General features: G+C 42.6%; 1 protein-coding gene across 1 annotated transcript in view; it reads left to right on the top strand.

Moving 5' to 3' along the window:
* Positions 1-15,312, top strand: part of PLPP2 (phospholipid phosphatase 2) — a 58,412-nt gene extending 43,100 nt beyond the window's left edge. The window contains exons 2-6 of the mRNA XM_073593974.1: positions 8,190-8,341; positions 10,606-10,880; positions 12,356-12,413; positions 13,504-13,680; positions 14,407-15,312. Of these exons, the coding sequence (XP_073450075.1) occupies positions 8,190-8,341; positions 10,606-10,880; positions 12,356-12,413; positions 13,504-13,680; positions 14,407-14,538 (794 nt within the window). The 3' untranslated portion in view covers positions 14,539-15,312. The remainder of the gene's footprint in view (positions 1-8,189; positions 8,342-10,605; positions 10,881-12,355; positions 12,414-13,503; positions 13,681-14,406) is intronic.
* Positions 15,313-18,040: the final 2,728 nt, after the last annotated feature.

Raw genomic sequence — 18,040 nt, 5'->3', positions numbered from 1 at the left:
TCCAATCAGTATAATCAAACACAGCTGGACTGAAATGAAGGTGCAGAACCATCTCAAGGATGATCAGAAGAAATGGACAGCACCTGAGTTAAAGGGGTTGTAAAGATGTTTTTTTTTTTTTTTTTTAAATAACAAACATGTTATACTTACCTTCACTGTGCAGCTCGTTCTGCACAGAGTGGCCCCGAACCTGGTCTTCTGGGGTCCCTCGGCGGCTGTTTCAGCTCCTCCCCGCAAGCATTTACCACCTTCATGCGAGCTCCCTCGCACGGTGGTGAGTGCTTGCGGGCGCGCTCTCGTGATACAGCCGGCGGCTATAGCCGCTCGCTGTATCACTCGGCCCCTCCCCCCGGCGCGCCGCGTCATCGGATGTGATTGACAGCAGCGCGAGCCAATGGCTGCGCTGCTTTCAATCCATCCACTGCAGCCAATCAGCGACCAGGCTGAGCTGCAATGAAGCTGACGAGGACGAGGAGCGAAGATTCGAGGCGTCAGGTAAGTAAAACGGGGGGGCTGGGGGCGGCGGTACTGTCAAAAGTTTTTTCACCTTAATGCATAGAATGCATTAAGGTGAAAAAATTTTTACCTTTACAACCCCTTTAAATATATGAGTGTCACAGCAAAGGGTCTGAATACTTAGGACCATGTGATATTTCAGTTTTCCTTTTTTAATAAATCTACAAAAATGTCAACAATTCTGTGTTTTTCAACACTTTTTTATTTTTTTATTTTTTTTTTCTGCCTGTGTTCAGATTAGTTTCAGATGCAAAAAACTGCAGGCTAAACTGTGCAGATGTTGCCATTATCAGGCCCAGTTTTTCATGGAAACTGTGGGTTGGACAGAAATTTTTTATTTATTATTTTGCTTTTCTTTTTTGACCCACACTTTCCCATTGTTTGTAGCTGGAGGCATGTAGTCAAGTATTTGTACCATGTTTAGTGTAGTTTGCTCATGACTGCTCATTTTGGAATGCATTTTGAGAGCAAAGTGCCAACGGCTTTTTGACCAGATAAGGATTTGTTGTATGCCTCTTAGTCTTGTGCGTTACAAATGTTCAGTGCATAGTAAGTGTCAGTCACTCTATATATGATACTGTCTATACAACAGCACCATGTGAAAAAACATACAACAGGCCAAACTGCTTCTGATGGGTAAAATTTAATAATGTAGGGGTTGCTTATGCTGGCAGAATACTTTATACTTACTCTGTACAATGACATTGCACAGAGCTGTCCCTTACATCTTCTTTGAGTGTGAGTGCCCCTATAAGCAAGCTTCTATAATAGTAAGAATTACTTTCTTAAATGTATCTTGGGAAGTAAGATTTTGCTGTTCATCTGTACCCTGGACTGTTCTATTGCATTGTTTTTAAAAACAAATTTTAGCAGCTCAAGCGACCCACACATGGAGCGCTATGACTGTGTGTGTACTCATGACCTCAGAATGACTGTCCTGCATTTTAAGAATGTGTGACTCATTAAGAATGTAAACCAGCTCTGTGTATGAAGGGTCCCCAGAGTTTGCTCCTGAGCCAGGCTGTGTGCATCCATAGATGCACACAGTGCTGCTCGTTCATGCCCCTTCATCCCCTCCTCACATGATTTGACTGACAGCAGCACAAGCCTTGGCTCCCACAGCCCTCACTGAAACCTGTAAGAGCAGGAAGAAGGGAGAGGAGACCTGAAGCCGGGTACAGCACTGGATCGGTAAAGGAAGTGGTAAGTGTTTAGAGAAGGGGGAGAGGAAATTGTGGGGTGGTTTAATACCTTAATGCAGAGAATACATTCAGCCTGCCGGTACAGCAGCCTGTCTGGCTTCTGTCCAATGGGAATGTTGGAAAACAGCAGCTGTTCGGCATCTGATCAGCACTCCAAGCCAATGGCTGCGAGCTCTGACCCAGTGTTCTGGCGGAGGGGCGGTCCCCCTGTCGGAACACAGTAGCTTAGCGGGGAAATCGCTGTACTAACATTGCTCATAGAGGCTTTACAGTGCTGAAGTTCACAGATCTGAGGAGGGAGGAAGGAGAGCAAGATAAGACATTATCCTTGTAAGTTTAACTCATTTGTGTCTCACTGGCAGAGTTTGTTCTGTCACCTCTCTTGCTTGTCTCTTCTCCCCCTCTAGTCTGTGTTCTCTTGGCACAGTCTGTGTCTGGACACTTTCTTCTCTCTCCAGCAACAGTAAATCTTAAAACTGTCAGCTGATTGGCCTTTAGTGGTTCTGATTTTTAGGCACAGTGCCAAGAATAGAAAGCAACTGAGCGTGTCCAGAGCAGGATGAGACCATGCATTACTGGATTTTAAAGTAGTTTCAAAGCCTTGAGGGTTTTTACCTTGTAATAAAAACCTGTTGCAGAGGATCCCCAGCCCCCCTTGAGGCCAATCTTGATCCAGTGATGTGCACAAGAGCAGCGACTCTCCCGTCTCTGTCCCTCCTCACTGGGCAGATTGATGGGCGCGGGAGCCATTGGCTCCCCCTCCCGTCCATCAAATCCTTTAACGAGGGAGTGGGGGGTGGGGCCTAGACCCATTATCTTTATCAATAGATGCAGACAGGGTGGCTCGGGAGCAAGCCTGCACGAGTGCCCTATTAGAGCACTTGGCGGGGGAAGCCAAGAGCGCCAGCGGGGTCCCGAAAAGAGGAGGGTCGGGGCTGCTTTGTGCAAAAAACAATTTACACAGTGCAGGCAAGTATAACATGTTTGTTTAAATTTAAAAAAATTAATGGAACTTGTATAATGACTTTATCCACTTGACTTCCGGAAGGTTGTACCCCCTTCATGACCAGGGCATTTTTTTTTGCTATTCAGCACTGTGCTACTTTAACTGCCAATTGCACAGTTGTGCAACACTAAGCAAATTACATTTTATATAATTTCTTTTCATACAAATAGAATTTTCTTTTGGTGGTATTTGATCACTGGGTACTAATGACACTGGCTAGGAAGGGGTTAACATCTAGAGGCAAGCAAGGCGCTAACTGTGTGCCTAGAAATATGTTATTTGCTGCTTCTACTTTTTGATCTAGCTGTTTTTTCCCCCTGCTCTGCAGGAAGAATAAACAGCCAGATCGCTGTTCCCTGTAGCAAGAGTCCTGTGTTTTTTGTTAAAACAGAACTCTGTGATTGGACAAAGGCAATCAGCTCATTTCAGCCAAAATCTTTTTGTGGACCCTTTGTTTACATGACTTAACCACCCTGGGCGATGAGCTGTTTGAGATAACTGGACCAAACGGGAGACACCTGGTGTGTTCAAGGCTTGTGAATTACATCCCTTTGGTGAGTGTAAACCCCTAGGGGAATGTGTTTCACATGGTGCCTATCATTAAGTAGAATCCATCACCTATCAACATACTACCGATTTCTCATATGTTTTTACATGTGAATGCTGGTCATACCTTATTTTGTTGATTGGAGCGCTGCTTTGGGTATTGGAACTTTGTCTATATGGACTAAGGACTTTTTTTTACTTGCATGTATATTTAATAGTCTATGGCGCAGTGTAGGTAACCCGCAGGTGCGCTGTAACTGCAAATCCGTTTGAAAGCAGCCCAGGAAGTGAGGTGAAAAGGCTGGACATATTTAAGAGGAGGGGCAATTGGCTAATAATTAGAGCACACATGAGATCCTATGCTAATGTCTGTTAAAAAAGTTATCTTTGTGACAGCGGTCCAGTACTAATATGAATATTTGTCAGGCAGAGCACAAGCAATCAAAAATGGTTTTGCCCCAGTTGTAATGAGCCTGCATATTCCCTTGTGTCTACTAAACTGTATTCAGACCTGATGCACACAATTTTGAACTGGAATGCACAGTCTAGCCTTTACAAAATGGAGTTTATCACTGTTTCTGATGGCTGTGCTTTTAGTTGCGCTCATGGTTGAGAAGCTACATATGTGGTAGACTTACTATATACAACTTCACCAGTTATCTCAGGGTCCTGTTCTGTTTCCCAGGAAGGGTTTACAGTTTTTACATGCTGGTTCCTGCCTGCTTAAATAAACATCAGAAAGCATTGCTGTTGACTGAGACACTTAATTATTTTTTGTAAACTTAAAGTGATATTAAAGCCTTGTGTGTTTTCTTTCATTTACAACAAACATGTTATACTTGCCTTATCTGTGTAGTGGTTTTGCACAGAGCAGCCTAGGTCCTCCTCTTCTTGGGTTCCACGCCGGCACTCCTGTCTCTATGCCGGGTGCCCCCACAGCAATTTGGGAAATTCACCCTCCCCATTTTAACTGTTAACCTTTATTGAAAGTAAAAGAAAATCACAGATTTTTGATTGTCCCCAGAAAAATAAGAGGGGACATCTTCCAATGGGGGCAATAGTTCTGATGACCTGGGGAGCCCCAAGGGATTCCCTTAGTTTGCAGGGATTCCTCTCACTTCCTGTTTGGCAATGGGAGAAGTGACTGGAAATCTCCCCAATGGGACACAAATGGCAAAAAAAAGTCTGATGGGTTATAACCCTCCCTTACTCTGCCAAAAAAAAAATTTTGCCTATAGTTCTACTTTAGCCTTAGTTTTACGACAAATGATCTGGTATAGGTTTTTATGTGCTCTGAATCCATCAGGTGCCATTACGATAGGAATGCTGACAATAGAAAGTAGACATCCTACGGTCTACTTTTGCACTTCAAACAAACTGCAAATGTTATCAAGTTATTCTTCACTGTCATGTATTTTCTATAGGAAACATTTAGCTTCATTTTATAAAACCTATGTTTACCAGACTGTTGATTTGGTTCATGAAATGGCATTACCACAGTGATTAGTGCACTCTTTGCTTTTTCCTCCTGTAAGCAAGTTTTAGACCCCTTTCAAACTGGAGGCATCTTTCAGACATTTTAGCGCTAGAAATAGTGCCTGTAAAGTGTCTGAAAAACGCCTCTCATGCCAGCCCAATGTGAAAGCTTGAGTGGTTTCACACTGGGCGGTGCACTTGCAGGACATTGGATGAAGTCCTGCAAGCAGCGTCTTTGGGGCGGTGGAGGAGCCGTGTATACATCGCTCCTCCTCCACCCCTGCCCATCAAACTGAATGGGCAGCGCTGCCCAAGCGCTTCGGCAACGACGCTTTTTGGGTGCTTTTAACCCTTTCTTTGGCCACTAGTGGGAGTTAAAAGCGCCCTGCTAGCGGCCGAAAAGCGCCACTAAAACGACGGTAAAGCGCTGCTAAAACTAGCGACGCTTTACCGCTAGCGCAGAGCAGCCCCAGTGTGAAAGGTCTTGCAGTGCCTGAAAAACATTTCAAACTGTGACAGCCCTCTACAGTGCAGAAGAGTCTGATTTTAGTTTACACTGCTGGTCCGAGTAATTCATACATATTTATATGTCAAAGTTCAGCTATCTCTGTACCTCTGGTGTTCTGTGGTTATGAAACCTGTGGCTTGGCAATCCTGTCGTTTGTGCCCCTCCTCTCCCCTTGTCCATTCCTAGGACACCTTGTATTTTGTGAAAGGTTCATAGATTTAAGGCATTCTGTGAATGGACAAGGGAGAAAATGGGCAGATAAACGGGGCTGCGGCAAAAGCTGTACTTTCTGACATATGTATGGATTAACTGTGAGGATTTGCACACCTGCCAAATGATCATTTTTTAAAATGTTTTTTTTAAATGTTTGTGCTTGAAGTTTAGCTTTAACGTTTCTATATATAATGTAGGCTAAATCTTAAAATAACTCTTTATTTTTCTATATAAGTCTGATTTAAACTCATGTTCCTGACAGGGGAACCTCTGTTAGCTGTATTCCCTAGGCATCAGAACTCTTTTTTTATTTTTTTTTATTTGACTGTGAATGGGATAAAGCCAGAATGTCAAATGCTGCTGACTGGATATTTTCTGTGGCTTGTCCATTCTTGGCACATTGCTCTTTCTGGGCATCATGAACAAACTGTTCTGAAACAGCAGAGCTTTTCAGAAAGCATTTAGGATGATCGTATGTTTGACAAAAGCACTAGCACGCTACTTCTGTATACAGACAGCCTAATCGTAAATGTCCAACCAGATTACCTTGGTTCAGTAAGCTGACATTGTTGTGATCAAATTGTCTTATGCCATTCTAATAGGATTGGAAATTCGTTAACAGATATGCTGGCTTGAATGACAAAAAACAAAGGTAGTCTTTTCACATTTTCAGGAAAGAGCAAGAACTCTAATTGTAGTCACAAAATGAATGTTACATTTTAGAGAAATCAAATTTTACCCTACCTGATTTATACATTTTATAGCACATGTGGTGTTCACAGAAACTTTTACACCTTCAAAATAGATTAGTCAGTGTTGGGCTTTATTTTTTTTTTTTTGGTAATGCAGATTTTTTGTCATATTTGCTGAACTTAACATGTGTCGCACTACTGTTTTCCAGTAATTTTCAATTAAGCCCTGTACCACTTAAAGTGGTTGTAAAGGCACAAGGTTTTTTACCTTAATGCATTCTATGCATGAAAGTAAAAGACCTTCTGTGTGCAGCAGCCCCCCCAGATCCCCCTATTACTTACCTGAGCGCACCTCGATCCAGCGATGTCCAAAAGAGCCTTGCCTCTCTGGGGACTCGCACCCCTGTTTGGCTAATGGCAGCAGCAGGAGCCATTGGCTCCCACTGACGTCAGTCACAGCCAGTGAGCCAATCAGGAGATGGGGTGGGTGGGACGCTGCACCGTCTGAATGGACACACAGAGCCTCAGCTGCTTGTTGGGGGGGACACCCAACAAGAGAGAATAGCCAGGAGCGCCAGCGTGGGACCCTGAGAAGAGAAGGATCCAGCCCACTCTGTGGATAACTACTGCACACAGCAGGTAAGTATAACGTGTTTGTTATTTTAATGAAAAAAAATGAAAGCTTTACAATCACTTTAAGTCCACATATGCTACAGATTCACAAGACTGGTAATAACCATTAAAGTTATCCAGGCACAAAATAGCATACATGCACTTCCAAAATAGTGAAAAACCTACCAAACCAAAACCTTTTGTAACTCATGCCTAAATGATGGCCACTTGTTATGCAAATGAGGATACCTAATATCCATCATGACCAGCTCCTCCATGTTCTTCATGCTGTAGATGGCTCCATTTTCCCATGTATTGGCATCTTTAAAGCTAGCACAAGACACTAAAGTTGGTAATGTAGATATTGCAAACCAGGGTTAAAGGGCTACTGGTATTTGTACCAACTACTACTATCAGATGAAAGAAATCTGGTGAGAGAACTTGTGTAGGGACATGGTGCTTTTTCCTTCAGTCAAAACCTGCTAGACCAGGTAGAAGACAAAGTAAAGTTTAGACTTGTCCTAGTAATCCATGTGCTGCACCCCTCTGCATGTAATTAACATATCGGACACCAAACAATTTGTTTACAATTACATCACTTGATTTAGGGTTTGTAGTTTTCTTTCTGCTTTTTGTACATTTTTTTTTTCTTTTTCTTTTAACTTTCACCCTTTACAAAACATCTGAAGGAAATGTGTGCACACTGCCTTCCGTTCCCGTCTTTCTCCCAGATCATTATGAGAGAGTGATAGAATAAATCAGGTTTCACTGAACTGTGACATCACTCTGGAGCTAGAGGTCATTGAAAACAATTGTGCAAAAAATAAACCCACCATTTTATTGCTTACCAGAATAGATTGTGATTTAAAAAAAAAAAGGAACCTTTACGATCACAAACATGTTATACTTTACTGTGCAATGGTTTTTCATAGCTCAGCCCCGATCCTCCTCTTCAGGAATCCCCCACCGGCTCTCCAGGCACCTCCTGCCTTCTGAGTGCCCCCATAGTAAGCCGCTTGCTATGGAGGCACTGGTGCAGGCTTAATCCTGAGCCATACTGTGTGCCTCTATTAACACACACAGTGCGGCTCACCCCCTCCTCTGCTCCCTCACTTGATTGAAAGCAGTGGGAGCCAATGGAGAGTCCAGTGAGGCTGGAGAGAGAGTGCCGCGCTGTTGCTCTCAGGCACAGTCCGGGATCGCAATTGGGCTCAGAAAAAGTATTAAGGGGGGCGCAAATAAAAGTTTTTTTTGTTTTTTTTTGTTACATTTAAAGCAGGGAATGCATGCATTAAGGTAAAAAAAAACCCTTAGCCTCTACAACCACTTTAAAACCACTGTATAATCTCACACTTCATGAAAGAAAAGGTATCTGTTTTGTAACTGACTGTTTTCTGTTGCTTTTTTTTCCACCTCAGCATCCTTGCCGTTTATTATTATGACACTGGTAAACAGGCCATACAAACGAGGTTTCTATTGCGATGATGAATCAATTAGATATCCATACCGAGAAGACACCATAACTCATGGTCTAATGGCTGGAGTCACCATTTCCTGCACAGTTATAATTGTAAGTATTTACAGAGACCTAATGTAGTGGTTTATGCCTTTGAAGAGAACCTGCTTATAATTATGATTTATACTATCATGAGCATAAAAGAAACCATATTTATGCAGTTGCACTTCTATCCCAAACAGTTACATAAAACCAGTACTGAGAAAAGTATAGAAGCTGCCAATGGTGACCCCGTTCGAAAATGTTATTTTTCTTTTTGTGCTAATCATTTCGCTTTTGGTACTTTTGTCATTCACTGGCTCAGGACACCTGACATACACGTTTCAGGTCAAGGACTAGGAAAGTGAGGAACCTACTGGATCATTAAGACCAGATGTGAACTGACAACTCATGGTGCCCCCTGTTTCACTGCCCACACTCAAAATTGACATTCTATACACACAAGGTTACATTGTAAAATCAATGCACTGATCACATTTATACAATGTCTCTACTCTCCCCCATTGCTTTAGCACTCATTCACATGGGTGGCATTAAATCAGGACGTTGAGCTTTGGGTCCCACCCCACCACCCACCTAAAGAAGGTTATGCAGCCCCTCACGGCTGTACGCTGTACACATGGCACATCACACACCTAATACAACCCATTTTAAGTGTATAAGGCTGCGCCAAATTGTTATCAAACTCCCAATCTCTTTTCAAAGCCACACCGCAACTGTGAGAAGGCAACATATCTCCTCCCATGAAGCATCTCTAACAAGCGATCCACCGCGGATTACTTTTCTGAGGGATGGCAAGGGCTGACCCCTCTACAAATTCTCCCCTTGATATCCCCCTCTACCCATTCTCACCCCAATACTCCTGCACTGTGACACCACCACCCTCCTCCCCCACTGTCACCTCTCTACCTCACAGATATTCTGCCATACTTGTGACCTCCTCCCACCCCCCACCCCCTGATACCACCCACACTGTGACCCCTCCCTCCAAACCCCGCCCATTGCCCCTCACTGTAACCCTGCTACCAATTTTCCTCAATATAACCCCCCCCCGGACTGTGTGATATCACTCTACCGCAGGGGTCTTCAAACTATGTTCCTCCAGTTCAGAAACTACAATTCCCATCATGCCTAGTCATGTCTGTGAATGTCAGAGTTTTACAATGCCTCATGGGACGCGTAGTTCCGCAACAGCTGGAGAGCCGTAGTTTGAGGATCCCTGCTCTACCCATTACTTCCACCCGAAATCCTCTGCACCATGATCCCTCTGCCCATTATTATTCTCACACTTTCACCCCTCTTTGCCCCTGATACCATTACCACTATAACCACCCCAGATCCCCCCTCATAACTGTTTCCCCCATACACCCTAGATATCCCCCAGCACTGTTATCCTATCAACACAATACCCCCTTTTATAATACAGAGTTCCGCCACCGTTCACTCACAAGGCTGCCCTCCGGATTCTCAATGTAGCTCTGCTACTGGTTTCAAATTCCCCGCCCACACAATCCCCTTCACAGGCACAGCAGCACTGGCTGTACCCTGGGGGTTGCAGTGTGTGCGGACAAAGGGGCATATGGGCAGGGTTGGAGCAGATTGCACCTCCTTCCTCTTCCATTCCTCTGAAAAAGGGGGGGGGGGTACACTATCTGCCTGACTGAATACAGTTTTGACAGCTGCAGTCATGCCCCTGCTGGACACCAAACCCTGATCTTCTCTCTGCCAGGAGCCTCTCATGGGGCTCCCTGCTGGCCATGGGCCCTCGGGCAGTACCCGACTGCCCAAATGGTCAGTCCATCCCTGATTTAGGCAGCCAGGTAACTATAGCTTTTAGTAGAAGTCGGCTGTAGGAGCTTAAATGCCATCTCAGCACAGGTTTCCCTTAAAAAGTATATTATGAAGTTGTTTGGCTCTGTTTTCGTTTTTTGGGCTTAATTTGCTTAAATATATTATGTCTGTATTTAATTTTATCATTGAAGCTACTTCATTATGACTTCCAAAGTTTGTTTTAAAGCCATTAAGATGATGTCATGTTCACACAAGCAATTTGAAACATGTTTTTTTCCGCGACACGCATAGGGCAGCCCATTGAATTCAGTATGCTACCCTACGCTCGGCAAAGTAGCTCATGCAGGGTTTTGCCGCTTTTCAGCTTGCGTGTTTGCTTCCTGCGTTTGGGGTGCCATTAATAATTAGTGGCACCACAAGTGCGACATGGGTTTTTTGAGTTTTCTGTGAACGGAGCCTTAGTGAGTGCAAATTGTTTCCCTGTCCACAACAGAGAATTTAATTTCATGACTGTTCTTTTTCCACAGATCACTTCTGGAGAAATGTATATGGTATTTTCAAAGCGCCTGTACTCCCGCTCAGAGTGTAATAACTATGTGGCTGCCCTCTACAAGGTGATAGGAACATTTCTGTTTGGTGCCTCTGTCAGTCAGTCTCTCACAGATCTAGCCAAGTACATGATAGGCCGACCACGTCCCAACTTTATAGCTGTGTGTGACCCTGACTGGAAAATGATTAACTGCTCTGGATATGTGACAGAATTGGAATGTCGGGGCAGCCATGCCAATGTAACAGAGTCAAGGTGAGTGGCATAAACAAAAGTATTTGGTTTAAATAAACAGTTACTTTAATTGGAAGTTTGGTTTGTTTTTTTTGTTTTTTTTTTATTGCATATGCTGAAATCTGTTATCATAAGACACTTGGCACTTGCGGTAGCACTTATTGCATATGATAAACGTCACGAGTCACTTAATTTTGATAATACTGCTTGATTAATTAAAAACAAATATTTCAGGCATCAAAATTAACCTAATTCACAATACCAAAGATCTTGTTACAGAAGCAGCGCTGAAGTCTTTTGTCAAGTCAAAGTAAAAAAAAAAAAAAGATTTGTGGATAATAGGCCATATAAATTTCCTGGGATCCTGCAGACTAAGTACTAGCACTGCTTTATCTATTAGTCACCGTGGGGCTGAAATTACACTGCAGATGTGGATGGGGATTGCTCCCTTAAATATAACACAAGGCAGTGGCGGCCCGTCCATAGGGGGCGCACAGGCGCCGCCCACCCCCCACACCCAGCAGACACAAAAAATAAATAAAAAATATATTCTTTGAGTGCACTGTGTTTGGGCATCGGACACGGTGCACTATGGGAAGCGCTACGCCAATGCAATCACGAGATTGCAGGCGAGGTGCTTCATTTGCAGGCTTTTGACTTGCTTTGCGGTGCAATCCAAAGCGCCAAACAGCTTCCGCCCGTAGTATTACTATGGGCAGGAGCTGCTTTGTTCAAATTAAGACATTACTTCCGGTTTCCCTGTTCCACAGGGAAACCAAAAATGACGTAGGCTGCTCCATGGAACACACGGCCCGAGCGGAGCTGCCTGTAAGGTAAGTGAGGCTCAGGGCTGCATTAGATAGGGCACAGTGAGGCTGCGTTTGATGGGGCACAGTGAGGCTGCAATTGATGGGGTTTTTTTCAGAATTTTTCAGTTTGATTGCGCCCCCTTCAAAAAATTTGAGCACCAGCCACCACTGACACAAGGTGTGGATTCTGAATGAAGAGCAGCCCTGATGTAGGGCAGGTGAAAAATGGGAAGAGGGTAATGACTAATTCCAAATAGTTTTTTAACCTGTGTTTTCAACGTCTTTCAAATAAGTTTGATTGAGTTTTTAACAATTTTAGTATGGGCAGAATACAGCACTCATGTATTACACATTGTATAGCATACAGTGCAGTGCTCGTTGTAATTAACATAGGGTGGCAAAAGGACATTTTACATTGCATAGTATAAACTATGGTGCTTTCAGCTTCTATCAAGTAAACAGGAAAGGTACCCAAATGATATCCTACCTAACTAGTTTACTGGGACCTGGAGTAGTAGTTTTTCTGTACCTATGATTGCAGCAGCAAGTTGCACATAATCTCTTCCCCCTTTGGAATTCTGCACCACTTCCATAGTGCAGCCATCAACAGCATTCATTATTTTTTGCAAAAAAAATGTTTTTAATATCATGAGTATTCTTATTTCAAAGTTTCTTTTTTTTTTTTAGGCTGTCTTTCTATTCTGGGCACTCTTCGTTTGGAATGTATTGCATGTTGTTCCTCTCGGTAAGCATTTCTGCAGCTATACCTGTGATCTTATGATACATTAAATATATCTCCACTATATCTCCACTTCAACGTCCGCTTTTCTGTGACTATTCTATTAGGAAATTTTACTTCTTGTTTTGGAAACGTCTTCGAAATGCTACATGTACACCTTTGAATTGTCTTGAGTAACAAAACAGAAACCCTTTATAACGTATAGACTGAGCCATACAGTGGATGTGCATAATTTGTATTGTGTGCACTGCATTTTATTATTATGTGACCAAAAGAAAAAGGATCTTCATTTTTAAACCTGAGAAGGAAATTTCTGTATGGATCTGTCATTTATTTGAAGGTCTTAATGAACTAAAACTAATGTCTTTATTTTGAAGAAACTTGGGTAGGATTAAGTCCATTATTATATTGCTGCAGGTGGTTGGGACCATACCGGAACTGTCATATGCAGGGTCAAGTGACATTGCTCTTTGGCAAAAAAGCTGAACCTGATTGTTACAGCAGTGGTAGCGGCAACATCTTTTAAGGTCCCAGAGACATTAAGCCACCTGGCAGGGACTGAGCCCTGCCTCAGTTCACAAGAAGAAATGTAAATGAAGTTTTCAATGAACTGTATATAGTTCAGCTAATTTAGTAAGTGAAATTTGGAATTGTATTCCAGGCAGAGGCTGCTAAATGCACCAAATAAATACACTTGGGGTGTTTTGCTTGCCAAAAGAATTGCATTTCTGTTCATCCAGTCCTGAGATTCACATAGCACAGCTCTGTCTGGCAGGGGAGGGGGCCTGATTTTTCTGTGGTTTGTCCCTCCCCCAGCCTGTGACTGACCAGTGAAGAAAAAAAAAAAAAAAGCAGACTCATGAGCTCCTTGTACTGCTTCTCCCTCTTCCCATCTGAGCTCTGCTCAATGGACTGTAACGACGCAATACAAGGTTAAAGTCAGATGTAAATGTAGCTTGAACTGTTTTTTTTTACATCTGGGCTTTTTTTTTTTAACAGAGAAAATGTTTAATTTTCCTAGACTGTAGGTTATTGTCAATTAAATGCAAATCTTTTCATTAAGCCCTTGTAATGAAAATGTTCTTTTTATTCCCAGTTATATATCCAGGCCCGGTTGTGTGGAAAGTGGGCTCGCCTTCTGAGGCCCACTGTACAATTCTTCCTTTTGTCCTTTGCCTTGTATGTTGGATATACACGTGTATCTGATTATAAACACCATTGGAGTGATGTTCTGGTGGGACTTCTTCAAGGGGCAGTTGTTGCCACGCTCACAGTAAGTCTGTTACTACTAGCCTAATAAACTGTATGAACTATACAGATTTATATATATATATATAATAAATTCTGATCAGTGATGTCATTACTCTTATGACCTAAAGGAGTTGTAAACCCTTGTGTTTTTTCACCTTAATGCATCTGGCAGTCACCGGCCCCCTAAACACACCCCCCGTTTTACTTACCTGAGCCCCTTCATCTGTTCGGGGACGCGCTGTCCCTCTCTTCACGGGGTCCCAATTCTTGATTGGATAGATTGATAGCAGCAAAGCCATTGGCTCCTGCTGCTGTCAATCAAATCCAATGACGCTGGAGCCGAATCCGGCATTTGTGTCTATGGATGCAAATGCTGGACTTGGGAGCGCGCTCACAAGGTAACCCCCTCGGGAGAGCGCTTCTTCTAGGGGGTTATCTGATGCGGGGAGGAGCCGCCGGGAGACCTCAGAAGAAGAGATTTGGGTCCACTCTGTGCAAAATGAGCTGAACAGTGGAGGTAAGTATGACACGTTTGTTTGTAAAGGATCGTTTTTTTTTTGGTTTTTTTTATCACTTTAAAGTTTATAAAAATCCTTTATTTTCTTTCCCTCCTCATTATGTATTCTTATAGTGTAAAGTCTACCTCAAACATGCACATTTTAAGGAAAATGTCAAAGCCTTTCTTTTAAATAATTCCCCCATATCAGTCCATTTTTCTTACCTGTTTTTATATAACGTTTCTTCACAGGTGCGTTATGTGTCTGATTTCTTCAAAGTCAGACCACCTCTTCAGTGTACCAAAGACCCTCTTGAGACTAAACCAAGTCTTCAATTGTGTGAAACGGACCAGAATCACTTCGGATACCTGGGAGGATCATGAGTTTTCTCTGCCTCTCTGAGCTGCACCAATTTAACTGTTGAGCTTTCCCTGGCTAGAAGGCCTATATCTACATCAGCTGGCCGCTTCAAGGGGCTAATGGACAGAACAGGCGGGTTTCTCCTGGAAGAGACGCGCTTGAATTTTTTTTAAACAAGAATTTGTGACCATCCCTTTTTTTTCAGCACAAAAGCCAAAGTAACTTTTTATATAAATGTATGTATAAAGAGAGAAATATTGATATCTCTATATTTGAATTGTGTATAAGATTGAATGTTTTGTAAGTATCTTTCCAATTTGTTATGAAATGAATGAGCAAGATTAGAGCTCTGTGTGCAATATGAAAATTTCTATGTTTGCTAGGTAGGCATTTGGAGTGACAGATTGTTTCCCTACTCTCTACCTGCCAAAGGTTGGTATGAGCTGGGCATCGTAGTGGTTGCATGGGTCCATTTTATGTTCTCCTCTGATGTGTACAATCTGACTGCTTTTCTTCTGTATGCAGGAGAGATGACGCAGTAGAGCAGTTATCCTTTTCTTTTTGCATAGAATGAGTATGCGTGTGACTTGAATTGAAACCACTGCTTTATACCTCTCCACTTTCAAAGGAATGACCAGAACCTATGGAGCTATGGGGAGAGAGGTTAAAAGAAAAAGAGCCTCCTTAACACTTGTATATATTACGTTTATTGGGTTTAACTGTGTATGTACTATACGTCTGTGGGCTGTAAATAAAGCAATCACCCCATCCTCATTTGACTGTGAATGGGTTTAACATTTCTGCGTCTATTAATGTGTTGCTTTGTTACTCTAACCTGCTTATGTATGTATGTGTGATTTTTTTTTTTTTTTTTTTATTCCATTTGAAGACCTTGTGCACATGCCTCATGTCTAGCTTGAACATGCACACTCCTATATTCATGAACTCCCTGACTTTGTCACTCCACACTTCCTGTCACCCTATGAGCAGTGCAAAAAAATAAAACAAGTTTTCTTACCATTCTCCCCTTAAATTGTGACTATAGTCTTACTGATGTCTCCCCAAAGATATGCTGAAAGACATTTACCTGTTGTCGAAGGTGCTGCAATACAGTCGGCTGTTTTACAACTCTGCATAAGTGGTATACAAAGATATATGTGGGTAAAGTAATCTGTGCTCAGGAGAGAAAGCAGGATTGTTTTGTGGTGGTGAGTGCTTTTGATGGCCAAAGATCTTATTGTCCCCTTGGGATGCCATTGGATGAGAAATCTTACCCCTTATACTGCAAGGAACCTATATTTCTATACAAATTGTTTTTAGAGGTAAATGACTAATTCAACTTTAATTGAACATATCAACCCACTTCGAAGTTAAATATTAGTTACGGGAAACCTTGCAGGGCAAAAATATGAGAGTTGCCATTTCTGACTTAGCCTTTCAGCATGCATCTTCAAACATGTAATTCCTGACCACCTTTTATGTGCCCCTGGCCCAATACCTGATCTAGTTGCATGCTCCTGGTAACTGACACCCCTGGAGCATATACTGTAAAAAGTAAATTTTCTCATGCATGCTAATCAGGTGGTTTTTTTTTTTTTTGTTTGTTTTTTTGTTAAACCAGCACTGTCATTTTTATTGGCTGACGCAAGCTTCTTAGAGCACAAAGTCAGTTGTTTCTCATGTAGCTACATTTTTCTACCAAGGCCCAATAGCCCTCTAGTTAGGAGCCCTGAAAAGGAAAGTTTAACAGATATATCTTTTTTACTTGTGAACAAAAATGTTTACTCTTGTGCACGGATGGTGATCTTTTGTTTAGTATAAAGTTAGGTTTAAAGCCATCTAGCTCTAATGCTGGCCATTGATGGATCAAAATTTGTCTAGTTCAAAAGGGACCAGCCAAATCTCGATCCATCTTTGGCCGCATTGTGGTGTGAATGGGGCACATAGCAAAGAATTGTTTTTTAATGTACAATGGTGATGAATAGCATTTGAGTGTGGAAAAGCCTCACTATGTGTGAATGAGTCCTCAAGCTCAACTCCAGGCAGACGTTTTGTTATTCTGAAGGAATTTTTAATAAACCTCAGTTACAATATGACTTGAGTCGCAATTTTATATAGTTACATAGTAGGCAAGGTTAAAAAGACACCAGTCCATCAAGCCCAACCTATGTGTGTGATTATATGTCAGTATTACTTTGTATATCCCTGTATGTTGTGGTCATTCAGGTGCTTATCTAATAGTTTTTTGAAATTATTGATGCTCCCCGCTCAAACCACCACCTATGGAAGGGAATTCCACTTCCTAACCGCTCTTATGTCACGTACACACGATCGGACTTCTCGTCGGAAAAATGTTTTTTCCCACGGATTCAAGCTTGCCTTGCATCTACACCAGGGGTCTCAAACTGGTGGCCCTCCAGCTGTTGTGAAACTACAAGTCCCATGAGGCATTGCAAGGCTGACAGTTACAAGCATGACTCCCACAGGCAGAGGCATGATGGGACTTGTAGTTTTGCAACAGCTGGAGGGCCGCCAGTTTGAGACCCCTGATCTACACGGTCACACAAAAGTTCGCTGAACTTTCGACCGTCAAGAACGCGGTGACGTACAACACTACGAAGAGCCGAGAGAATGAAGTTCAATGCTTCTGAGCATGCGTCAAATTGTTTCCGAGCATGCGTATGAATTTTGTGCGTCGGGATTTGCTACGGACGATCGCTTTTTCAGATAGGAACTTTTTCCGACTGAAAAATTGAGAACATGCTCCCAATCTTTTGCTGGCTGGAATTCAGCCAGCAAGAGTGCGATGGAGCATACGCACAGTCGCATTTTCCCACGAAAATCTCTCAGTCTTTTGCTGGCCGAATTTCCGACCGTGTGTACGCGGCATTAGAGTAAAGAACCCTCTACACAGTTTAAGGTTAAACCGCTTTTCTTTCAATTTTAGTGAATGGCCACGTGTCTTATTAAATTCCCTTATGCGTAAAAGTTTTATCCCTATTGTGGGGTCACCAGTACGGTATTTGTAAAGTGAAATCATATCCCCTCTCAAGCGTCTCTTCTCCAGAGGGAATAAGTTCAGTACTCGTAACCTTTCCTTATAACTAATGTCCTCCAGACCCTTTATTAGTTTTGTTGCCCTTCTTTGTACTCTCTCCATTTCCAGTACATCCTTCCTGAGGACTGGTACCCAGAACTGGACAGCATACTCCAAGTGCGGCCGGACCAGAGTCTTGTAGAACGGGAGAATTATCGTTTTATCGCTGGAGTTGATCCCCTTTTTAATGCATGCCAATATTCTGTTTGCTTTGTTAGCAGCAGCTTGGCATTGCATGCCATTCATGAGCCTGTCATCTACTAGGACCTCCAGGTCCTTTTGCTTCCTAGATTCCCCCAGAGGTTCTCTTCCCCCCCCCCAAGTGAGTAGATTGCATTTATATTTTTGCCACCCAAATGCTATATATAATATATGTATGTGTATGTATGTGTGTATGTGTATATATATATATATATAGTGTGTGTGTG

Source organism: Aquarana catesbeiana, linkage group LG01, assembly GCF_042186555.1.
Source record: "Aquarana catesbeiana isolate 2022-GZ linkage group LG01, ASM4218655v1, whole genome shotgun sequence".
Lineage (NCBI taxonomy): Eukaryota > Metazoa > Chordata > Amphibia > Anura > Ranidae > Aquarana > Aquarana catesbeiana.
The sequence above is the reverse complement of the archived record's forward strand: the minus strand, read 5'-3'. Positions and strand labels throughout refer to the sequence as shown.